General features: G+C 36.4%; 1 protein-coding gene across 1 annotated transcript in view; it reads right to left on the reverse strand.

The window, feature by feature from the left end:
• The window catches only part of obscna (obscurin, cytoskeletal calmodulin and titin-interacting RhoGEF a), a 48,781-nt gene that overhangs the window by 8,490 nt on the left and 14,331 nt on the right, over positions 1-25,960 (reverse strand). Inside the window, exons 25-66 of the mRNA XM_067395615.1 lie at positions 24,843-25,112; positions 24,461-24,739; positions 21,713-21,970; positions 20,534-20,800; positions 20,085-20,351; positions 19,667-19,933; positions 19,176-19,442; positions 18,834-19,100; positions 18,487-18,753; positions 17,173-17,439; positions 16,554-16,820; positions 15,157-15,423; positions 14,758-15,024; positions 14,364-14,630; positions 13,593-13,859; positions 13,208-13,474; positions 12,837-13,103; positions 10,186-12,744; positions 8,808-8,865; positions 8,564-8,676; positions 8,329-8,438; positions 8,021-8,221; positions 7,804-7,898; positions 7,199-7,372; positions 6,851-7,010; positions 6,646-6,753; positions 5,939-6,103; positions 5,664-5,822; positions 5,281-5,458; positions 5,083-5,196; positions 4,829-4,996; positions 3,677-3,779; positions 3,466-3,595; positions 3,268-3,376; positions 2,188-2,221; positions 1,869-1,897; positions 1,408-1,486; positions 1,109-1,248; positions 920-1,032; positions 634-802; positions 418-508; positions 25-225 (exon numbers count right to left, since the gene is read on the reverse strand). Of these exons, the coding sequence (XP_067251716.1) occupies positions 25-225; positions 418-508; positions 634-802; positions 920-1,032; positions 1,109-1,248; positions 1,408-1,486; positions 1,869-1,897; positions 2,188-2,221; positions 3,268-3,376; positions 3,466-3,595; positions 3,677-3,779; positions 4,829-4,996; positions 5,083-5,196; positions 5,281-5,458; positions 5,664-5,822; positions 5,939-6,103; positions 6,646-6,753; positions 6,851-7,010; positions 7,199-7,372; positions 7,804-7,898; positions 8,021-8,221; positions 8,329-8,438; positions 8,564-8,676; positions 8,808-8,865; positions 10,186-12,744; positions 12,837-13,103; positions 13,208-13,474; positions 13,593-13,859; positions 14,364-14,630; positions 14,758-15,024; positions 15,157-15,423; positions 16,554-16,820; positions 17,173-17,439; positions 18,487-18,753; positions 18,834-19,100; positions 19,176-19,442; positions 19,667-19,933; positions 20,085-20,351; positions 20,534-20,800; positions 21,713-21,970; positions 24,461-24,739; positions 24,843-25,112 (10,105 nt within the window). The remainder of the gene's footprint in view (positions 1-24; positions 226-417; positions 509-633; positions 803-919; positions 1,033-1,108; positions 1,249-1,407; positions 1,487-1,868; positions 1,898-2,187; positions 2,222-3,267; positions 3,377-3,465; positions 3,596-3,676; positions 3,780-4,828; positions 4,997-5,082; positions 5,197-5,280; positions 5,459-5,663; positions 5,823-5,938; positions 6,104-6,645; positions 6,754-6,850; positions 7,011-7,198; positions 7,373-7,803; positions 7,899-8,020; positions 8,222-8,328; positions 8,439-8,563; positions 8,677-8,807; positions 8,866-10,185; positions 12,745-12,836; positions 13,104-13,207; positions 13,475-13,592; positions 13,860-14,363; positions 14,631-14,757; positions 15,025-15,156; positions 15,424-16,553; positions 16,821-17,172; positions 17,440-18,486; positions 18,754-18,833; positions 19,101-19,175; positions 19,443-19,666; positions 19,934-20,084; positions 20,352-20,533; positions 20,801-21,712; positions 21,971-24,460; positions 24,740-24,842; positions 25,113-25,960) is intronic.

Here is a 25,960-nt window from a genome sequence, read left to right on the forward strand (position 1 = left end):
TTAAAAAAAGTAAGAAAATCCTACAATTCTACAACCAACACCAGGGTACGTCTTGTGGAGAAAAAGTCCAAGAGGCATGCGAGTCTGCGGTGAGCTAGACGGGACAGTAGGTCTCTTTCCTGGAACGCTCTGGTCCGTGTGCTGCTTCTGAGTGGAAGGAACTTAGCAGCAAAACATTCGCCACTCGCCCTATGCGTTACTTTTTTAACCACTCCAAAAGTGCCCCTGGTTATCCAGAAAAAAGCCAGATAAATGTTAAAAAGGGCTGTAGCAGATGTCATAAAACAAATCAAATAGTACATTTACCATTATGACATTCTGACAAAAAATGTTAATGTTAGATTACATGAACGGCAGCTCAAGATTGGTATTCATTATAAATCAGTGGGCCTTTAATTCCTTGATTGGGGAGATTACCTTCCTATTTCTTCATAAACTTCATATACAGAATGTAGTTTCCGTCTTTTACCGAACTCGACTTCTCTCTCCTCCTCAATTTCATCTGGACCTGAAATTTCATTTAAATTTGCTTACTATTACTTCTACATTTCTATTTGGTTTCAAAATATGGCAATGCATATTCAATATTTATAAAGATAAAATGGAAGGAAATAATAAATCTCTGCAAATTACCTGCATCAACACTGAGTTTAGCTTGGCAAGATGCTTGTCCTGCACTGTTGCTAGCTATGCATGTGTAGGTGCCACAATCCTCAATTTGAGTATCCAGCAAAGTGAGAGAGAAACGTGCACTACTTTGGACTATTTCTGTGTACTCATTGGATGAGATTTCCTTGTCATTCTGCAGGAAACCAAATAAGTGCATTCTAATGTAGTAAATACAAGTTAAGGATTATTATGTTCCCATCACATCATAATTATATCAGTATGCATTGCTACTATTTTGTTCTTATAATACCTTAAACCATTGAATCTCTGGGGTGGGTTGGCCAGTAATAATTGCAGAGAATGTTGCAGGCTGACCAGGCCGGACTGTCAGGTCTTCAATAGCCACTTGCACAGCTGGAGGCTCTGAGAAAATAAATGATACATTTCTCTAGTGATAATTTTTCAGGCAAATTATTTAAAAACCACATACAGTCTTTACCTGTCAGCAACTCCTCCTCTGTGTTTAAGTGAAAGTGTTCCTCATGCTCTATAGGTCCCTCTTCCTGTGCCGCCTGCACCTGCCTCTCCACATCATCCTGTTCTTCAAGAGTTTGTGTATCTTCAACGGCAGCAGCAGGTCTTCAGAAGCACACATTTTGCCACAAGACATTAAAATGAGATTATCGATTATCATTCAAATATTACTGCTTAAAGTACCATAGTGTACAGCATGTATGCAACTATACATAAAGGCAATGTTTACAGCCCATAGATAACACAGAGTGTATGCAAACTCACAGTTCACGGTATCCAGGCTGAAAGAGTATATGAAACAGGTTCTTCACAAAGGAACTGGACCAACCTTCTGATTGGGGCTCTATTTGAAAACAATTAGGATGTCAAATCCTAATTTGATTTTACATACACTAACATTCAAAAGTTTGTGCAAACAGCTTTGCCTTCCATCACAGGCATAAATTACATTTTAAAACATTAACATAGAAAACAGTTATTTTAAAATTGTAAAAATATTTCACAGTATTACTGTTCTTACTGTATTTTTGCAAAATTTAATACATAATAGCAATAAATAACTTAATGCAACCTAAAATAATTCTATAATTTAAAATCTTAAAAATCACTTATTTAATTAATCACTAAGATCTGTGGTGTATAGTCAGCTTCAAATAAGGAATGTAGTGGGATATTTGTTTGCATTTCTTCTCTAAACTCAATTGTGAAATAAGAGAATCACTTACCATTAAAATGACAGGTATAAAAACAGAGCAAGACGTGTCATTGCCTTTCCCAACCAATGTTTTAAGTCACAGATCACATGTATAAACAGTCACATTGCCTCACAGGGACACTTGGCCTTATATGCAGCAAGGCTTGAGTCTTAGCACATAACCAGCTTTGAAGATGGACATGGCATGTTAGCGGACGAAGAAACCATGAGAACATGTATATAAACAGATATGAGGAATGGACAAGGAGAAGAATAGTGACAGAGAGAAAGGAAAAATGGGAGAGTACCATACATGCAAAATGTTGGGGCATCTTGGTGAAGACACTTACATGATGATCAGATCTTTAGTCTCCTGCTCTGTGACTAAAAAGGAAATGGGATGGAAAGTGTGGTGTTAAACAGGATATGAAAATGCACATGATTGACAAGTGTTCAAAAGCTGCTTATGAACCACTTCATGTGGCATAAATGAAAACATATGACCACATAGGTATGATATAGTAAAGAATGCTTTATGATATACGTATGATATATGAAATAGCATGCAGTTTCATTTAATCTCAAATGAATTAAAAACAAATAAAATTAAACCATACTGTTCAAAAGTTTGGGGTCAGTAACACTTATGGTTTTTATACTTTTGTTCAGCAAGGACACATTAAATTGATCAAAAGTCAACATTCAAGACATTTACAATGTTAAGAAAATTTCTATTTGTTTCTTCTTGTTTTCTTGAGCACCAAATTAGCTGTTTAGTATGATTTTTGAAGGATCATGTGACACTGAATGGAATATTGGCTGCTGAAAATTCAGCTTTGCATCACAGAAATAAATAGAAAAGTTTTAAAATATCTTAAAATAGAAAACAGTTATTTTAAATTGTAATACTATTGTAAAATATTACTGCTTTGCTTTATTTTTGTTAAAATAAATACAGCCTTGGTGAGCTTAAGAGACTTCAACCTCAAACTTTTGATGTAGTGTTTTTAAGTACACTAAAAACTTAATATTATAATGTAAGTAAATGTTTCCAATGACATAATGCAATGTAGATGCCTCTATGAAGATGGCTGATGATGTTTTTGATAGTTTGAGTGATCCCATCAAATGTTTCTTCCAGACCAAGAAGCTCTTGAATATGGGAAACAAGTGGTGAATTATATTTTATTAAATATATGATTTGCTAATGGTCTCCAGACCACAGAGCTAGTTGTTAGAGTAGAATGGACATTTAGAAGATCTGGAGTTCAAGTGACGGAACATGAGGAATGGGTGTGAACGAGGGAAGTTGGAGGTGATTGTGGTATGTGTTCCTTCAAAGCCTACTGGTGGTGCCCACCAGTCTTTGTGGGCAAATGCTTGCCTTCTCTGCCTTAAACAATTGCAGTTCACCTTCCCCTTCGTCCTACCTGGAGTTGGGGTGGTTTGTGATTGTTTTTGGGTGCTGACTGTCACAGCTAATGGTGCTGGAGGGCAGAGCTCAGCTTTACACTTGGCACTGCCCACTTCATTCAGTAGCTGTATCATAAAGACAAAGAAAGAGTATTGGGATTCATACTGTATATGATATGAAGAAGTCACTGAAAAGTAGTAAAAGACTCTGGTACCTCACACTGGTATTGACCCAGATCTGCCTCTTCTGCTGTCTTTATGGTGAGAGTAAGAATTCCTGTCTGGACATCAGATTTAATCTGATGTTTCTTGGTGTTTTCAAGCTGAATGCCATCCTTAAACCACCTGTACATATAGATTTTGTAAGCTCTTTTATAACTATATACATGCCATTAAAAGAATGTGAGTGGACGGAACCAGGTTTACCTTATTGTCGGTAAAGGATCAGATTGCGTTGAGCACGTGAACTGCACATCTTGTCCCTTTACAAGCACTGAGTTCTGTAGTCTGGTAGTGAAACTTGGAGGCACTATAGAAAACAAAAACAACATGCTTTTTATCTCATTTTTGGTGACAAATTCTTTTTGGTCACTTTTAAAACTTACTACATTAGCGTTCAAATGTTTGGGGTCAGGAAGATTTATATATTTTTAAAAGTCTCTTATGCTCACCAAGGCTGCTTTATTTGATTGAAAATACAGTAAAACAGTAATATTTTAATTTCTATTTTTAATATATTTTAAAACTTTATTTATTTTATTTAAAATATATTTTGAAATGTTATTCCTGTGATGGCAAAGCTGAATTTTCAGCGTCATTTCTCCAGTCTTCAGTGTCACATGATCCTTCATTCTAATATGCTGATTTGGTTCTCAAGAAACATTTCTATTATTAGTCAAGTCAAATGTATTTATATAGCGCTTTTTACAATTGGTAATTGTTTCAAAGCAGCTTTACATATTAGAAGCACAGAAAAAAGAGAAGTGGTTAAAAATAAGCTGTACAAGCAGGTGTGGTAATATGTAACATATACAAGATGGTGCTACATTAAGCCAATGTCGGCTGACTCCCAGGGGTGGAAAAAACCCCCTAGGAGAAAAACCCAGCGTGCTAGCACTGGGAAAAAAGTCCTAGGAGGGAAAAAACCCCTTGGAAGATATATATAATAAATGTAAATGTATATGGAGATCAAAATCTGAATTATACATTTTTATTATAGAGATTAAAAATAGATTAGATATAAATATATGTAAGCGGATGTTGAAAATTAATGTTGAAAACTTTTTAATAAACTTAACTTTTTTAAAACGTCTCAATGTTTTTGTGGAAACAGTAATAGTTTTTTAAAGAATTTTTGATGAATAAAAAGTTAAAAAGAAGAGCATTTTTTAAATAGAGATCTTCTGTAACAATGTAAAAGTCTTTGCTCTCACATTTGATTAAATACTGCATCCTTGCTGAAACAATTCATAGTGAACCCAAACTTTTGAACAGTAGTCCATATGCAAGACATTTTAATGGAAATACATGCAAAAGCTATAAAAGCATGGCGATGATAACCATTTCTCAAAAACATACCATCAATCATGACATTGGCCAGAGTGCTTGCGTTCCCTGCAGGATTGGTTGCATAACACATGTATTGACCTGAGTCCACCACTGTGACAGCAGTCAGTACAAGATAACAAGCACCCAACTGTCCTTCCGATGTAATGTGATGTTCGTCATCCTCCACAGCATGACCATCTGAGAAAACCACATCAGCAGAACCCATTTATACATTAAATGTAAACTTCCCATATTTATACACACACCTACATAGTATTATTTACCTTTATACCACTTTATTACTGGTTTTGGTGTGCCAGTAACCTTGCAGACTAGTTTTACTGTTTGTCCGAGCTTGGCTGGATAGTCAGTAAGATGCTGCTCAAAGCACGGGGCACCTGTAAATAAAAACACAGAGGTGTTGCAAAAATGCTGTCAAAACTGATTTATTCATAAATGTGCTCTCCTGTGTCCTAACTTACTCCATGCGGGCTGTTTGCTGCGCTGCTGCAGGTCTCTCAGATCTTTGAGCCAGGAGAGGCGAAGGAGGATGGATCGAGCTTGCAGAATAATTTTTCTCACCATTCCCCGGTGCTCGTGCCAAAGACCAAATGACCTGTCATCTCCTTCCACTGTATCCTTTACATCAATATCACTCAACTGTGGAGAAAGCAAATGTATTTGGAATGGATGTGAAATGGACTGCAGTGATTAGTGCTGCCATGATATACATGATATTACATATGCAGTGTACTGTATATGAGTCTTCAAATTCAAGATAAACTTGTTTGTAGCATGTAGAATAGACTGTAAGACTTCTTCGTTACTAAAAATTCTGTACTAATAAATGTATATCTGATTAAACCTTCATTTTATTCTTGAATATGTAAGCCTCAGTGTATGTGCCAAGTTCTCTCTTTGGCTTGCAGAATACAATACAGTCTTTGAAGAGAAAGACATGGCGGTGATGTCCTCTCTGAGAGACTTTGACCTCAGGAATCTCCTCCCATACTATAAAATGGCCCTGTAAAAAAAAACATATGACATTATCATTAGCAGAATGATACCTTCCATTCTTACTGATGCTTGTCATCTTGTCAACCTGCAAATGAAGAGGTTCAGAATATGATGAGGCAGTACCTGTCTAATGGGTTCTCCAAGCCCCTTGAGAGGTGCTGGGTAATTTTCAATCATAGACAGATGATGCAAGTTCTCTGCACGCCAAGGCAAGCTGGAAACCATGGCAAAGGCATCCTCTAACAGGCAACAATTCTGTCCGCTCTTTGCTTTGTTCCTGATAAGCTCCTAAAAAGACAAAAATGGAACATAATTACATGCTGTATCTTTTTTTTTTTTTTTTTTCATATATACACTACCGTTCGAATGTTTGGGGTCAGAAAGATTCTTTTTTTTGATAGAAGTTAATACTTTTATTCATCAAGGATGCTTTAAATTGAGAGTAACATTTATAAAGTTACAAATGCTTTTCTTTTTAACTTAAAAGAAAGTAACTTAACCTAAAAAAGTATTTTCCACAAAAATATTTAGCACCACAATTATTGTCAACATTGATAACAATAATAATAATAATATTTTTGAGCATTAAATCAGCATATAAAAATGATTATGTGACTGAAGACTAGAGTAATGGCTGCTGAAAATTCAGCTTTGCCACCAAAAGAATAAAATACATTTTTAAATAAAAGTTTTTACTGTATTTTTGATCAATAAATGTAGCCTTGGTGAGCATAAGAGACTTCTTTAAACATTAAAAAAAACATTTGAACAGTTGTAGAATAAATCATATTATATACTGTGTGTGAAAGAAAATTATCAAGCTATCACACCTTAAGTACAGTCTTGTATGTTTGAATTCTTTCCATAGGTCTCTGCAAATACGTGCTAACATTAAAGACCTGGGTATCCAAATGTGCCAACTCTGTGTTTGCATATTGCTGGAACACAGAAGAAGAAGAATTGTTGTTTATTTACTAAACATTATTTAAAAGAAGAAGCACTTTCTGCCACACTGAAAACTGTATATCCTCTTGCCTTGAAGAAATGCTGTGTGTTTTTGTCTGAGATGCAGGCCTCAGCTTGGGGCAGGCCTGTAATGAACTGGAGATACATCTCAAAGTCTGGTGCATAACTGACAAAACACTGGGCTACATCATCATCTGAGAAGCACATCTCCAGCTTGGGCAGAATACAACTGTGATGGAGAGACAGAGGGACAAATAAGTTAACTATTATATTATATTATATTATATTATATTATATTATATTATATTATATTATATTATATTATATTATATTATATTATATTATATTATATTATATTATATTATATTATATTATATTATATAAATTGATATATGATATGATATAAGATGTCTTTACCATTCATGGAAACTTGCAATATCCCTGATATTACGGAATATGTACTCTTTTTGACTGAGGATGGTGAGAGGAACTTGATTGCTCATCTCTAAGTACTGCAAATGGTGCTCCACAAAAAAGTTAATTTCCTGCACAAAACTGTTTTCACCATCAAGGAGTCCCTTGATCAACCGACTGGAAGTAAAAAAAAAAAAAAAATAATGAGTTAAGATAGACAATTTACAACAACAGCTTTATTAAAATTAAAATAAAAACTACTCCAAATATTAATAAATACTATAATAGTATATAATAAATAATACAAACACTGGTGGTTTCTGGAACTTTACCCTCTGCACATTCTCAAATTCACAATATTTTTATGTTGTAATGCTCTCGAGTGATGTTTGATGAACTTCAGGTTGACATTAACACATTCTACAACTTTCAGTTCCTGATCAGAAATGCTTCAATATCACTTCATGTATATAATATTGACCATGAAAACATCAAATGGTGTCTTTTAAATGATTATACAATAATAATGTTACATTATACATAAAAAAAGAAAACTTTGGGAGCTGAGGCAAGGGATTTTCCATTTATTGGTCTTGAGTTGTATTTACCTTTGGATCAAGCCATGCTCATCCTTTGAGAATTTTTTTTTGCCTTTCTCAGGGGATTCTCTTGTTTCTGCTTCATGGGCCAATGAAAATATTTCCTTTGAGAAAACAAATTTAAAAAAAGATTATTACAATAATCAAACAACCTTTTACACATATTCATTTCTATTTCAACTATATACACACACACACACACACACACACACACACATTCACTCACCTTTGTCTTCTTTTCTAGGTACGCCGGGGACACCCAGCCCTGACGGGATGGTGTGATCTTGGTTGGCTTTGTGCGGACAAGCCACCTCACGGGATGGGATGAGTCCAAGACCTCCACAAACTGGCTTTCCTTTAGTACAAAAGCTTCTTTGTTTCCTCCAAGAGGATGGCAATCGGTTTTGGCCACATAAATATCAAATATCTGCAGAATGTACTGTATATCAGTGTTTATATACATCTATTTATTTACTTTAAGTTTATTATTATTATTATTATTGTCAGTTTATTATTAAGAGACTGAGTTAATACCTCTCCTCTGTCATCATCTCCATCTGACTCAGAGAATGACTCATTATTTGAAGAGGACTTGTAGGAATGTATGCGTTTGGGAGACGGTGTGTGACTCAGTGAATCGCAACCTAGCCAAATACAAATGCAACAATACTGAAGAGTACGCTTCTTAAAATGCTCTTGAGTGCATATTATTTTATTATCTCTGGACTAACAAACAAACCAAGCATATTGCAGCACCAATAGAACTGACCTTTCCCTTTCAGCTGGTCTGTAGTCTTTAGGGGTTGTAAACTAACACTTCTTTCTTCTTCAGAAGTCTGAGTAGTACGAGCCTCATGTTTTGACTTCTCTGCTTCTTTTCTCCTGTTTGAGAACATATTAAATACATTGCAAAGTATTATGCCAAAGTACAGAAAAAAACGAAAATGCTTCTAAGTTGCCATCTGTCTTTATGATTAAGAGTACTTGAAAGGTCTTTACAGTGTTAAACTTACCTAGATTGGTATTCTGTCTCAACATCAGGGGCTGTGTCATAATCTGAGTAACAGGATACTAGAAAGGGGACAGAATTGCAAGAAGCAAGTTCAGCTACTACTGATGTATACATATATCGGTTATCTGCAGATATTAAAGACTTTATCGGCTTTTTTTATGTTAATATTACTTTTGCAGTCATCTAACACTACTTAGTTAATCTTTAAGAAAAACTTTTTTTGTAAATCTGAAATTATTTTTTTATACTGTAAATTATAGTGCTGTCATGCCTTCATTTTCATTACATAATATGAAATAATTATACTTTGATTGGTCTCAGCTAGAATTTAAAAGGTGCCATCGAACGTTTTTTTACAAGATGTAATATAAGTCTAAGGTGTCCCCTGAATGTGTCTGTGAAGTTTCAGCTCAAAATACCCCAAAGATTTTTTTTAATTAATTTTTTTAACTGCCTATTTTGGGGCATCATTAAATATGAGCCGATTTATGCGGCCCCTTTAAATCTCGTGCTCTCCGCCCACTGCTCACGCTTGCCTTAAACAGTGCCTAAACAAAGTTTACACAGCTAATATAACCCTCAAATGGATCTTTACAAAGCGTTCGTCATGCATGCGGCATGCATGCATCAGATTATGTGAGTATTGTATACTGTTATATTGTTTACATTTGATTTTGAATGAATTTGAGGCTATGCTCCGTGGCTAATGGCTAATGCTACACTGTTGGAGAGATTTATAAAGAATGATGTTGTGTTTATGAATTATACAGACTGCAAGTGTTTAAAAATGAAAATAGCGACAGCTCTTGTCTCCGTGAATACAGTAAGAAACGATGGTAACTTTAACCACATTTAACAGTACATTAGCAACATGCTAACGAAACATTTAGAAAGACAATTTACAGATATCACTAAAAATATCATGATATCATGGATCATGTCAGTTATTATTGCTCCATCTGCTATTTATCGCTGTTGTCCTTGCTTGCTTACCTAGTCTGATGATGTGGCTGTGCACATCCAGATGTTAATACTGGCTGCCCTTGTCTAATTCCTTTCATAATGTTGGGAACATGGGCTGGCATATGCAAATATTGGGGTGTACACCCCAACTGTTACGTAACAGTCGGTGGTATGTTGAGATTCGCCTGTTCTTCGGAGGTCTTTTAAACAAATTAGATTTATATAAGGAGGAGGAAACAATGGTGTTTGAGATTCACTGTATGTCATTTCCATGTACTGAACTCTTGTTATTTAACTATGCCAAGATAAATTAAATTTTTCATTCGAGGGCACCTTTAATATCAGTGTATCCTACTATTGCTACTATTATCTAGAATGATAAACATTTTGAATGAGCCTGATATACAGCAACTCACTGGAGCTGACTGAAACTAGACTTCTCCTTTTCTCCTGGATCTTGCTGTAGGTGTCATCTGCCGGTAGGTCATAGACGAGTCTCAACGACTCCTCTTCAGTGTTTAGGACAGGAACAATCTCTTTCTCAGAGACAATTTCTGTACCTGGTGTTTGTGCAGTCTGGACTGTTTGTGAGGACTTCTGAGGTTTACCCACAGTCACATTCCCATTGTAGCTAATTGCTCCAAACTTGTTTGCAACTTCACATGTGTAGATTCCAGCATCTTTGTTTGTAACCCTGGAAATTTCCAGAATACACCTACCATCTGCATTATGGGTGATTTTGTACTTTTTCCCAGACCTCAGATCTACTCCATCTTTAAGCCAGCGCATAGTGTCGATTTTACCTTCCACAACACACTCCAGGAATGCAGTGCCACCAAGATCAAGATTCTGGTTCTTGAACACTTCTTTGAAGACAAGACGCATGTCTTTCCTAATTTTGTAACCTTTGAAAGCTGCTTGTATCTTAATGGCAGCCTCACGCATCTCTGGCTCATCCTTAAAATCTATGTCTATACCAGGAGTGTCGACATTATCATGCTCAACTTGAGGACTCTTCTGTTTTTCAGTATCCACACTTGTGATCTCCTCAGGTTGAGTTACAGATTCCCCAGAAACATCTACTTTTATAACGACCTGCATCACATCTTTCTGATCTCCATTATCTATGTGTGGTAAGTTTGGTTCAATTTTGGGTAAGACCTTCTGCACATCCTTAAAGGACACTGTTGTAGCTTTCTCTGCAGGAATTTTTTCTTCTTTGAATTTCTGACTTGTAATGCCAATATTTGTTGCTTTTCCTGTAACATTCTTTGGTATTTTTCTGGTATGTTCTTCCACAACCTGCTTGACATTTTTCAGATCTCCACTATCAATTTCTGGTAAATTTGATTCAGCTACCTGCGAATCTCTCTGCACATCCCTAACAGATATTGTTGTGGTTTTCTCGGCAGGAATTATTTCTTCTTTGAATTTCTGGCTTGTAATGGCAACAGTTGTTGCTTTTCCTTTAACATGTTTTGGTATTTTTCCATGATGTTCTTCCATGACTTGCTTGACATTTTTCAGATCTCCACTATCAATATCTGGTAAATTCGGTTCACCTACCTGTGAATCTCTCTGCACATCCCTAACAGACATTGATGTAGCTTTCTCTGCAGAAATGATTTCTTCTTTGAATTTCTGACTTGCAGTGGCAGTATTTGTAGCTTTTTCAGTAACATGCTTTGGTACTTTTCCATGATGTTCATCCACAACCTGCTTGACATTTTTCAGTTCTCCACTATCAATGTGTAGTAAATTTGTTTCACCTTCCAGTGAATCCTGCACATCCCTAATGCTCAATGTTGTGGTTTTCTGTACAAGACTTATTTGCTCTTTGGGTTTCTGGTCTGTAATGGCAATATTTGGTGCTTTTTCTTTGACATTCTTCATTATTTTTCCATGATGTTCATCCTTGGATTGAACCTTTTCAATTTCTGGTCCCAATTCAGATTGGACATTTCGCTTCTTGTGCTTTTCATATATATCCAATGATTTCTTTTTCGGTTCCTTCTTTTCATTCGTATGGTTGGGATATTCATCAACTTCTGATGGCTTAAAGATGGTGTCCACAATTGGCTCTTTCTTTAATTCCTTATTTACAGTCGATTCCATTTTAAAACATTCATTCCTTTCCTCTAAATTACATGGTTGTTCTTGAGGTGCTTTGAAGACTGGTTGATCTAAGCCATAATGTGATATCTTTAAAGTGGTATCCACAGTTTGTTTTATGTCCATATCTTGGTTCTTTGCTTCCAAAACATAGGGTTGCCTTTGGATTTCAACATGTGGCTGGGAAACCTTCTCCTTGGAGAGAGAAAGTGTTAAGTCAGGATGTTTTGATGCCTCTTTGGTCTTCATCGTCAGCTCCATGGCATCTTGTTTCTTTCCCTTCTTGTCAACAGTTGTATCTTTAACATTCTGGTTGTTTGCTTCAAAAACACTGTACTGGTCTTGGAGAGAAACATCTTGATGTGTGGCTTTACTCTTTGACCGTGGTGGAGGCTGAGGAACGTTTCTGGGTGGTTCCTTGCTCTGTTCATTTGTATCTATGCTTGGAGTTTTCTTCTGAACTTGCCCTGACATCTTTTCATTGTGCTGGTCCATAGAAATCTTAGTAACCTCTTTGGAACCAGTGTCCACCACTTTTTTTCTTTGTTCTTCAGGTGCATCGGTTGTAAGAGAAGTAATTTCAGGTTCTTCCATGGTGCGAGTAGACACGTTAACCATTTTGGAACTCACATCTTCTCCCTTTTGTCTCACCAATGTTTTCCTCTTGGCATCCTGGTCATCTGTCAGTTTCTCACAGAGATCCTGGAAGTGAACCTCTGATGGCTCTAAGATAGAGATGTCTGGTTCGTCAATGATCACAGCCTGTTTCTTATGCACTAGACCACTGTGTGTTTCTTCTATGATGTTTTTCCCTTTTAATCTCAGTGGGGGTTGAGGGATATCATTACTTCTAGGGGAAGCTTCTGGTATAAATAATAGAAATGCAACATTACTTATTTATTTAATTTTTAATTATGTTTAATTACTTACTGTTAAAATATGGGAATAAATGTACCTTTTATAACAAGAGAAGCTGTTGTCTCCATCCTAGCAGCACAGCATTTGTAGATACCACTGTCCAGACATGTTAGATCATGGATTTGAAGGTGTAATTTAGAGCCATCTTGTTTCATCTCATACTTGTTTCCTGGTTCTAGCAACACTGTTCCCTTTTTCCACTGCACAGAAACTCCAGGTTTAGAGAGCTCACAGGTCAAGAGCGCTTTTTCACCTTCCTCAGCTTCAATGCTTTGAAGGATTTTGCAGAAGTATATAGGTTGCTCTGTACATGCAGATGTAAAAATTAAGTTTGGGTTATTCAATGTGAAGTTCTACATGGAGAAAGCATTAGAAACTGCAGATGTTTTACTAAAATAAGCTCTGTACCTTTCACTTTAATTGAACCATTAGTCACCAGGCTACCAGCACAACATTTGTAGGCCCCACTGTCCTGAGCTGTGACTTCATGGATATAAAGCTGTAGTTGACGGCCATCCTGTTTCATCTCATATTTTTTACTAGGCTTAAGTATCACTGCTCCCTTCTTCCACTGCACTGAATCTCCAGGTTTAGAGAGCTCACAGTGCAATATGACTGTCTTACCTTCCTCTACTTCTTGGTTTTGGAGCTCCTCAGAGAAGAATAAAGGATGTTCTAGAGAGGGAAAACAAAAATGTTAATGGAAACATAAACAGATTAATGAATTGATTCCTCTATAAAAAAAAGAAAAAGAAAGAAAGATGGAAAACGACATTTAAATTAATTCCCTTACCCTTTACTATGAGAGAAGCAGTCGTCACCATGCTACCAGCAAAACATTTATAAGAGCCACTATCTTCAATTTTCAGGTCACATATCTGAAGCTGCAGTAGACAACCATCTTGTTTCATCTCATACTTGTTTCCAGGTTTTAGCAACACTGTTCCCTTCTTCCACTGCACTGCAACTCCAGGTTTAGAAAGCTCACAGGTCAGGGTGGTCACCTCACCTTCCTCAGCTTCAAGGCTTTTGAGGTTCTTGCAGAAAAATATAGGTTGCTCTGGACATGGGAAATTAAAAATACACTGGTAACACTTTACAATAAGGTCTCATTTGTTAACATTAGTTAGTTAATGTATTAACTAGCATGAACTAACAATGAGCAATACTTCTGTTACAGTATTTAGTAATTTTCTTTTAATGTTAGTCAATAAAAATACAGTTGTTCATTGTTTGTTCATGTTAGTTCACAGTGCATTAATTAATCTTAACAGATACTTTTGATTTTAATAATGTATTTGTAAATGTTGAAATAAATGCTGTAGAAGTATTGTTCATTTTTAGTTCACATTAACTAAAGTAGTTAACTAATGTTAGCTAATGAAACCTTATTGTAAGGAGTTACCAATACATTTTATGCTTATTAAATTTGTGGCTTTATTCACAAAACATGCTCTTAATGAATTATCAGAATATGCTGGTTCAATACCAAGCAATGTTATCAGAGTAGTACATGGAAAGAGTATTAAGAAATTCAGAAGTTTCTCCAAAATACATTCCAAACCTTTCACAGTAACAGAGCAAGTAGTCAGCAGGCTCCCAGCACAACATTTGTAAGTCCCACTGTCCTGAGCTGTAAGTTCATGTATATAAAGCTGTAGTTGACGGCCATCCTGTTTTATCTCATATTTTTTACTTGGCTTCAAAAGCACTGTTCCTTTCTTCCACTGAACAGTAACTCCAGGTTTAGAGAGCTCGCAGCATAATATTGCTAACTTGCCCTCCTCTGCTGCTTGGTTTTGGAGCTCCTCAGAGAAGAACAATGGCTGTTCTAGAGAGGGAAAACAAGAATATGTATCTTAACATGTACAAAAAAAAAAGGTCACATGAATTTATTAATTATTTCAAAATGTATGTGTATGTTAAAGGTCAAAATGTGGGTAAAATTATTTACTTACCTTTCACCACAAGAGAAGCAGTTGTGACCAGGCTTCCAGCAAAACATTTGTAAGTCCCACTGTCCTGAACCGTAAGTTCATGTATATAAAGCTGTAGTTGACGACCATCCTGTTTCATCTCATATTTTTTACTAGGCTTCAAAAGCACTGTTCCTTTCTTCCACTGCACTGAAACTTCAGGTTTAGAGAGCTCACAGCAAAATATGACTGTGTTACCCTCCTCTGCTTGTTGGTTTTGGAGCTCCTCAGAGAAGAATAATGGCTTTTCTGGAGAGGGAAAACAAAAACTTGTCTTTACATGTTCATCAAAAAACAAATAGACACATGAACAGATTCATTAATTAATTCCTATGTCAAAGTTCAAAATATAGAAAAATGCCATTTGAATAATTCACTTACCTTTTATGACAAGAGAAGCAGTTGTGACCAGGCTACCAGCACAACATTTGTAAGTCCCACTGTCCTGAGCTGTTATTTCATGGATATGAAGCTGTAGTTGACGTCCATCCTGTTTAATCTCATATTTTTTACTAGGCTTAAGTATCACTGCTCCCTTCTTCCACTGCACTGAATCTCCAGGTTTAGAGAGCTCACAGGATAATATTGCTGTCTTGTCCTCCTCTGCTTCTTGGTTTTGGAGCTCCTCTGAGAAGAACAATGGCTGTTCTGAAGAGGGAAAAAAGAATACGTATACATATTTACATGTCCAAAAAAAAACAAAACAAAACTGGACACATGAACAGATTCCCTGCAAACATGCCCCTGCAAGGCCCAGGCTGGCTTGTGGGCACAGTGGGCTAGGGTCAGCCCACACCAAACATAAACAGGCCCAGAGCAACTTTTGTACCATTGGGCCCATGCAGGTTTTGTGTAGGCAGCCCACTTTCATTTCCCATGCTCTGTTTGGCTGTATTTTTATGTATTTTCTGTTTTCTTAAATTACCTACAAATGTATGTAAAATTACAAAAAATTATCTTTAATTAATACAATAACAAAATAGTTAGATGATATAACGGTCAAATGACTGGCAGTAAAAAAAAATAAAAAATCTCCTTATTTAAATTAGATGAAAACAATGTCACATGACCAGCAGCAACAGAACATTAAACACCAACAAATCTGTCTAGATCTCAGCATCTTTACTTATTACAATCCAGTTTGACTATTTCTTTCATACAAAACTTTGAGATGTTGATGTTTAATTGAAAATAGTACATTTTGAAGTCACTGTTATGGAGGTGAGCATTTGCTTTAGTTGGGCTTTTGACCCTTGACTTTTCAGCATCAGTTGTTCTCTGGCTGCTATAACTGTGTGTAATTCTGGTTATGAAGTTGATTACTTATAGATGATTCAATCATCATGTAATGCTTAGAATCAAATAGGTTTATATTTTACAGACTATGATTAAGGAAATATTTGCGTGGCAGATGCCCTTCCAGTCATTGACCATTTCTTTTTTAACAATCATTAACCGTTATTTTCATTAATGATAAATGTGTGGCACCCTGTGCTGCCAGATTTATTGTTGTAGATTAATAGTGCGGGCCCTGTGTGGGCCCAGTGAGGGATTCCTGGAGGCTATGTGAAGGCTGCCCATGCAGGGCCAGCGCTAAAGAGCCAAGATTTTGCCAATGAGTAAATTCTCAGGTGCCCTGCGCTGGGAGCCCTTACGCTAGCCCTAAGTGGGCCTGTACAGGGCCAGTGCAGGCTTGTTTGCAGGGTTAATTATTTCCAAATTCATTTGTATGTTAAAGATCAAAATGTAGGAAAATGGCATTTGAATAATTGACTTACCTTTTACCACAAGAGAAGCACTTGTGACCAGGCTTCCAGCATAACATTTGTAGGGCCCACTGTCCTGAGCTGTTAACTCATGAATTTGAAGCTGTAGTTGACGACCATCCTGTTTCATCTCATATTTTTTACTTGGCCTCAAAAGCACTGTTCCTTTCTTCCACTGAACAGAAACTCCAGGTTTAGAGAGCTCGCAGCATAATATTGTGGTCTTGCCCTCTTCTGCTTGTTGGTTTTGGAGCTCCTCAGAGAAGAACAATGGTTTTTCTGGAGAGGGAAAACAAAAACATATATGCCTTTACATGTTCATCAAAAAACAAATAGACACATGAACATTACTGAATTAATTCTTATGTCAAATGAAAAATGGCATGTGAAATATTCACTTTCCTCTGTGGATGTTAACTTTTTTGACCACCCCTCATTACACCCACCCACCCACACAAATTATTTTAGAGCTTGGCATAACTAGAAAGATGTATATTTGCTATAAAAAAACAACAACCAAATACTAAGAAAGATTTTTAGTTGTTTTAGCTCATTTTAATAGGCCTACATGTTTTATCTTATTTTAAATTTTGAGGCCCCCTTGGAAGTTTGTTGAGAACCACTGACATACCTTTCACCACAAGAGAAGCAGTTGTGACCAGGCTTCCAGCACAACATTTGTAAGTCCCACTGTCCTGAGCTGTTAACTCATGGATCTGAAGCTGTAGTTGACAGCCATCCTGTTTTATCTCATATTTTTTACTAGGCTTTAAAAGCACTGTTCCCTTTTTCCACTGCACTGAATCTCCAGGTTTAGAGAGCTCACAGCAAAATATGACTGTGTTACCCTCCTCTCCTTGTTGGTTTTGTAGTTCCTCAGAGAAGAACAATGGCTTTTCTGAAGAGGGAAAACAAAAACATATATGCCTTTACATGCTCATCAAAAAATGGACGGATTAATGAAGGAAATTTGATGTCAAAGATCAAAATGTAGAAAAATGGCATTTGAAATATTCACGTTCCTGAGTGGATCTCAACCTTTTTGAACCCCCTCCCCACACAAGAAAGATGTATATTTGTTAGAAAAATAATCTTGATATTTAGTTGTTTTCTCTTATGGAACAAAAATATATGGGAATATACTGCAAAATATATATTATATTACATGATACATATCCATATATGGGAAACTAGTGCTTATATTTTTTCAATATACTGCAATATGCATTGACCATGTATGGCTATATATTGATACATATAAAATATTTATAAATAGCTTTACAAGTTTTATCCTTTATTGTGTACATATATTGCACATTCATGTTCCCATATAAATGTGAATGTATTGTACACACATATGCACACATTAATGGAATGAGTTGCAATCAGTGGTTACAACAGATGTCTAGTTCCCAGCATGCTTTGCTTTTGACTGTTAAAGGAGAGTAACTGTTATAATTAAGTGTTATGTCATGTGTTTTGCTTAATATTGATATAGGGGGAGATCTGTGAACCCACTCCTGTCCTTTACATAATCATCAGGCGATCTCTTCTCAATGAACTGCTGATGAACTCAACTGATAAAGCCGCAAGATGCTTTATATAACAATAGATGGCGGTAATGCAAGATTTGAGTTCGTGATCTGAAGACGCTGTGCTGCTTTATGAATGAATTAGGCTCGTCAGAACACAAAACGCAATGTAGCTTGTAGCTTTTGGTCGCGCTACAGCGCTACTTGCTGGAAAATTTAGTTAACTACTGGAAAAGCTACACTGTTTTAAAACCAACACTGTAGGGAAATATATTTTCTTTCCATAAGGGTTACCTTATTTTAATACTTGCTTTGTTTAATTTTAAATTATTTAAGTCATCTTGAGGCCCCCTTAGAAGTTTGTTGAGGCCCCCTAGTGGGCCCAGCCCTCTGGTTGAGAACCATTGACTTACCTTTCACCAAAAGAGAAGCAGTTGTGACCAGACTACCAGCACAACATTTGTAGGCCCCACTGTCCTGAGCTGTTATTTCATGAATCTGAAGCTGTAGTTGACGGCCATCCTGTTTAATCTCACATTTTTCACTAGGCTTAAGTATCACTGCTCCCTTCTTCCACTGCACTGAATCTCCAGGTTTAGAGAGCTCACAGCGCAATATGACTGTGTTACCCTCCTCTACTTCTTGGTTTTGGAGCTCCTCAGAAAAGAACAATGGATGTTCTAGTGAGGGAAAATAAAAAATAATTCAATAATAGTATCCAACTGACATTTTAAAAATGTCATTACATAATAATACACACCTTTCACATCAAGAGATGCTGTGGTCACCAAGCTACCAGCACAGCATTTGTAGATGCCACTGTCCTGACTGTTCACCTCATGTATTAGAAGCTGTAAATTACAGCCATCCTGCTTCATCTCATATTTGTTTCCTGGTCGAAGCAACAGCATTCCCTTCTTCCACTGCACTTCCACTCCAGTTTTAGAGATCTCACAGCTCAGTATGGCAGTCTCACCTTCTTCTATTTCTTGTCTTTGGAGCTCCTCACAGAAATACAGAGGTTGTTCTGAATGCAGAAAATATAATGTTAATTTTAAATAATGTGTATTCTAACAACTCATCTACATTGAATATACTATACCTTTCACTTCCAGAGATGCTGAGGTCACTAGACTACCAACACAGCATGTGTATACACCACTGTCCTGGCTTGTGAGCTCATGGATATGAAGCTGCAGTTCACCAGCATTCTGACTTATTTTATACTTTCTTCCAGGTTTTAGGAGCACAGATCCCTTCTTCCAATTTACAACAGCCCCAGTTTTTGAAAGCTCGCAGCAAAGAAAGGCAGTTTCCCCTTCCTCTGCTTCTTGACACTCAAGCATCTTGATGAAGTACAAAGGTTGTTCTGAAAGCAAATATAAATACAGTATGTATTTCATTTTGTTTTCATTTTTTAAATACATATTTTATTATTGTGATTTTTGTCCATGAAGGGTCACTTGACCTATGCATTCATAGGTTTTGATCAAAGAGCTGATGACATTCAGTCTAAAAATACAGAAAATCATAAGGGGACAAATTCTTTTTTCACAAAACCATATTATGATACTCTACTCTCACGGTTCTCACCTTTGACTACAATTGATGCTGTGGTAACCAGGTTTCCAGAGCAGCACTTGTATGTGCCACTATCCTGACGTGTCAGGTCATGGATCTGTAGCTGTGCTTTGCAGCCATCTTGTTTCATCTCATATTTGTTTCCTGGTCTCAGTCGTATTGCCCCCTTCTTCCACTGCACTTCAACTCCAGGTTTAGAGAGCTCACAGCAAAGGAAGGCTGTCTCACCCTCCTCTGCCTCCTGGTTATGGAGTTCCTCACAGAAGAAAAGAGGTTGCTCTGAAAAGGAAGGGCAAATTGATGTTAACTTACTTTGCAGGAAACTCTTTTAATCTTTTAAATACAGCATAAATATAGATATTCAATATCAACTGATACTGGTACATTTAAATATAAACCATAACTGTTATGGTATACTGTGCATACCTACCTTTGACAATAATATTAGCCCGTGTTTCTAGGTTGCCAGCACAGCATCTGTAGATGCCACTGTCTTGACTTGTGAGGTCGTGAATCTGAAGTTGTACTTCATTGCCCTCTTGCATCATTTCATACTTCTGTCCATTTTTCAGGAGTATTGCCCCCTTCTTCCACTGTACTGGTACTCCAGGTTTAGAGAGCTCACAGCACAAGAAAGCTGTTTCACCTTCTTCTGCTTCTTGGTTTTGAAGCTCTTCACGGAAATACAAAGGGCGCTCTTTGGTATAAGAGGAGAAGAAACAGTGGTAAAAATAAATGTTAAATAAATGTTAAAATAAATGTATCTTATGAAGTACCAATGAATATTTTCACCCATTTATTGACATTCAGTTCATGCATAGATTAAATTCTCAACATCAAATAAAATATAAACAGACAAGCAATTATTTGGGTTCACACCTTTCACAGTAATACTGGCCCTCGTCTCAATGTCATCGGCACAACACCTGTAGGCTCCACTGTCCTGACTTGTGAGGTCATTGATCTGTAGCTGTAGCTCACATCCATCCTGCTTCATCTCATATTTGTTACCCGGTCTAAGCAGAATTGCTCCCTTCTTCCACTCAACTGCAACTCCAGGTTGAGACAACTCACAGCACAAGAAAGTAGTCTCACCCTCTTCTGCTTCTTGGTTTTGGAGCTCCCCGCAGAAAAACAAAGGACGCTCTGAAATGTAGAAAGCCAAGAGCCCTTACATACATGGGCCATTTCCAATAAATATTGCACAAATACACTTTGTATACCGATTTGTACAGAGTCAAGTTGAATAAGTAAAATTTTACACTAAGGATTTATTTGTTAACATTAGTTAATGCATTAGATAACGAACTATGAGAAAGATATTTTTACAGCATTTATTAACCTTTGTTAATGTTAGTTAATAAAAATAAATAGTTCATTGTTCATGTTAGTTCACAGTTCATTAATGTTAACATACACAATTTTTATTTAAAATTTTTTTAGTTCATGTTAACAAATGAAACCTTATTCTAAAGTGTTACCTAATAAACATTTCAACAGGTAAATCTACCATAACAAATTCCATCTCTGAAATATGGTGGACTAGGAGTGCCAATTAAAATAAAAATTAAGAATTATTAATTTATTAATTAAAAAATAAAAATGTAAATAAATCACATTTTAAAAATATGTAAATGCATACAAAAATTGATCAATTAATTCAGTTTTTAAATACTGTTAAGTGTATCAAATTTTATTATTATTATTAATATAATAATAAATGATTTTTAATGTTTTTATTAAAATATGTATAACATGTTTAAATGGTGATACATAGGGTTTAAAAACATCTTATAGCATAAAAACATTTTATAATCTATCTATCTATCTATCTATCTATCTATCTATCTATCTATCTATATATATATATATATCTATCTATATATATATATATATCTATCTATATATATATATATCTATCTATATATATCTATATCTATCTATATATATATATATATATATATATATATATATATATATATATATATATATATATATATATAGTTAGAATTGTATAGTCTTTATAGTTGGAACAAATGTCTTTCAGGCAGTTCCTACCTTTGACTGCAAGAGTAGCACTACTCTGCATGTCTCCTGTATCGCACATGTAATTCCCAGCATCCTCTTTTCTGACTTTGTGAATTAGAAGAATATTACGTTTCCCGTGTTTCAGAGGTTCATACTTTTCCCCAGGGAGCAGAGTTACATTATTTCGTTTCCAGGTTACAGGTGTGCAGGTGTCAGAAGTCACACAGCACAGGGTGGCAGAATCTCCCTCAAAAATGGTCATATCTTTCAGGTTTTCCTCAATGAAAACTATAGAGAGAATGCACTTTACAATATGAAGTTGAAAGAATACAATGCATTTGGTATACAATACTTTTCTATATCAATACTGTATGTCTGCTGTTTAATAATAGAATTAAATGAAACTGTTTGCAATGAGGATCCTTAAGGGGGTCGCACACCGGACGCGTATAATAATAGTGAGTATAATAAACGTAGCATTTTCTTTCCTTTTGCTTTGTTGTGCCATTTTTCCATGTACACTAACCTCAGTGCGAAATATTAAAGCATAGGCATGTAATGTTTCCCTGTTGACGTAAAACACTCCCATTGTGCAGCTCTTCTATCAGGAGTCGAGTCAAAATTGAGCTTGCGCGTATATAATGTGCGCGGCCGGTGTGCGATACCTGTGAGCAGTGGCGTAGCCAGAATTTTATTTTTGGGGGGGCCCATCTAAAAATGAGGGGGCCGCTATATATATATATATATATATATATATATATATATATATATATATATATATATATATATATATATATATATGACACTAATAATGACTACAATGACACTAATAATTCTTAATTTCTAAAAGAAATGCAAAATCAATCGTAGTTATAAGAGTTAGAATAACGAGACACAAACCATTACATTCAATCGCGTTTGGTCCCATTTGTTTTTGATCACAGTGCATAAACATACAAACTTTAACTCTCAAAGTGCGCACATTTGTAGAAATACATGTTTACCTCAGATTTCATTAGATATAATTTATAGAACATGTACGTAGGGTTTCATAATTACCGTGGTCATAAAATGTAGTTTGCTAGGGGGGTACGGGGGTATGCTCCCCCGAGAAAATTTAGATTTCCTTGGTGTACATATGTGCATTTTTAAGACGTTAAGACCAACAAATTGGATAACAATAGCTTTAAAACAACGTCAACAAATACATGCATGCATGCACAGTTTTGAGGCAGCTTTAATCGCATGTTTGGCAATTTCATTTTCAAACGACGGTCATTGCTCGTAGTATCTATTGCGCTTTATTTTAGCTATAATAAAGTAATTATGCAGCGCGCGCCGGCGCATTTGCGCATGAAATTCTTGAGTGCGCGCCACGAGCACAGTATAACGGCTGATTGGACAGTCATGTTATTTTTTTTAAATTTTACCGACATAGCCTGACATCATCTCATCTGACCGCAGTTCACTGTTGTTCAACTGAAGCTACCTCGTCGTCACCTGCACCTTTTCCGCGCTCATTTGACTTGCGCCTGGTGCTGAGGCGAAGTCGGAATGCGCCTCTGAAAAGTATCCCGTTTGTTGTGTCGTAAAGAGACAGTTCTATATAAATGCTTGGCTTGGCAATGTTTTAAAAAAAACGATTTTTATTTTTGGTATTTTATATGCTCTTTAGGTGGTTTGTGGAGTAGGCTAGCATCACCCGGAAGGGATATATTTTTTATCCTCACCAGGGATAAAAAATAATACAGCAGAGGCAGGGATACATAGACCAGACCATAATCCATTTATAAATTAATTTTAAACAATAAAACATTTTGTCAGAACCTAAAGTAAATTATCCCTACAATTTGTTTTGTTTGATTGTGTAATTTGCTTTTTGAATCGTGGAAAACCCGTTATTTCTATTCTAAAAAATACAGATTATCCAGACTCATAACCATTTTGATTACACTCATGCTGATATTGCACTATTTGATGATCAGTATGTTGTTCGCTAAATATAATAATTCAGTAAGCATTTAGGCTACAATAAGCACTTAACTTTAAATATACAACGTAAAACGTAAAAAATATATATTGAATAGATAATAAAAATATCTAGATAGCTGCTGACTAAAGTAGGCTAAGTTTGAAAATGATATCATTTGTACATGTACAATTGTACAATTTATAGGTGTTGTTTTAACAGTCAGTTATGTAAGTTTGATGGTTAATAGCTTCTAGCAACATTAAATCCAGGAGAGAAGGCAATTCTAGAGAAAAAGCATGTTTGATTTACAAATGTAACGAACAGCCGCCCACGCAATATCTGGGCGAGAGCAAATAACGCCACGAAAACTGCCTCAAATTAACTGTAATTACGAGAAGAAAGCAGTGTGCGCTGCAGTCAGAGGTTCTTGATTCTCTAACGACTTTTTATTGGATTTCACTGCATTGAGATGCGCGTCCTGGAAACGGGAAGCCTCGGGTGCCGCTTCACATTGCCTTCCACCGCATAATAACGAACTCTCACGCGCAAAGATAATAACAGCAGAAGCTACGCGCAACACGTGAAATAATCAAACCAATAAGTCTAAAAACAGCTGTTGCATTTTACCACGCAGCATATGCATCAGCGTAACAAATCAACATAAAAAAAATAAAAAATCGCTCAGAAATCTGGGGGGGCCTGCATGTTAATGAGGGGGCCTAGGCCCCCTCAGGCCCCCCCGTGGCTACGCCACTGCCTGTGAGTTGACGCTGCGCTGCGCAGTGTGCAACTCCCTTTACACTCACCTTTAGGTTTGCTGTTTACGCGCAGATGAGCAGAAGTCTTTTCATTTCCCACCACAAAGGACACAACACCTGACTCTTCAGGTGTGGTCATAGTGAGCACCAGTTGGTGTTCTTTGCCACAGATACTCATCTGATTCATCTCATTCTCCTGCAGTACATTGGAACCAAGCCACCAAACCCCATCAAGGACGTTCTCGTGAGAAAGCTCACACACAAAGCGGGCGCTCTCGCCTGCAGTAACCGTCAAGTCACGCAGTCCTTTCACAATCCTCACACGCTCTGTAAAGGAAACATTAACCAAATAAAGGAATGCACAGGAGTCCTTGTAGTTCAACTTAATTTTATTGTTAAAATTATGTAGGCTTGTTATGATTTACTGTACCTATCACTCGGAGGGTTGCAGAGGTCTTCTTGCCTCTGACGCTGCATGTGTACACGCCAGCGTCCTCCACTCTCAGTTTCCTGATTTCGAGCTCCTGAGTGGCACCTTTACGGTGGAGGGTGTATCGCCCACCCTGTGTGATCTGATTTGCATCTTTTCTCCAGGTCACTGGAGCATTGTCACTAGAGAGTAAACAACTAAACAGGACAGATTCCCCTTCTATTGCTTCTTGACTCTCAAGCTCTTTCTCAAAGAACACAGAGGCAGCAGCTGTGAGAGGTGTGAGGAGAAGTATAATCTCAACAACAGCTCAAAAGTATTTAGAGTATTTTGCAAATTAGAAATTGTTTATTGGTAGAAAATGTTTATTGGTAGAGCTTATGATATGAAATGATGCGTGTATGACCCTGTGATTCATGAAGGGTATCATACAGGGTTGATGAAAGGATCATGAGGGTATCAACAGTGGTGGAAATGGCCGAGATGCAGTTGGGGGTCCATAAATGAGGAGACGAATGAGGAGATTTGAAATGTTTTTTCCATCATTCTAGGGCAGTTTTAGATAACCAGATTCTATTCAACTGGAATATACATACAGTACATTACCATTCAAAAGTTTGGGGTCAGTAAGATTTTTTAAATGTTTTTGAAAGAACTGTCTTAGGCTCACTAAGGCTGCATTTATCAAAAATACAGTAAAACATTAAAGTACAGTAATATAGTGAAATATTTTTACAACTGGAGCCATTGCTCCAGTCTTCAGTGTCACATGCTCCTTCACAAATCATTCTAATTTGCTGATCTGGTGCTCAAGAAACATTTCCTATTATTATCAATTTTGAAAACAGTTGTGCTGCTTAATATTTTTGTGAAAACAGTATTTTTTTTTTTCCAGGATTCTTTAATAATTACAAAGTTCAAAAGAACATTTATTTGAAATAGAAAGCTTTTGTAACAATAAATGCCTTTACTGGCACTTTTGTTGAATTTAATGCATCTTACTGAAGCTTTTGAAAGGTAGTGTACATATCCCCCTACCCCCACTGCGATGATTTTTGATTTCAACCGAAACGCGATCTAAACCAAACACGATTTCAACCGAGGCGGACACACTCATT

The sequence above is a fragment of the Chanodichthys erythropterus genome, chromosome 9, assembly GCF_024489055.1.
Source record: "Chanodichthys erythropterus isolate Z2021 chromosome 9, ASM2448905v1, whole genome shotgun sequence".
Lineage (NCBI taxonomy): Eukaryota > Metazoa > Chordata > Actinopteri > Cypriniformes > Xenocyprididae > Chanodichthys > Chanodichthys erythropterus.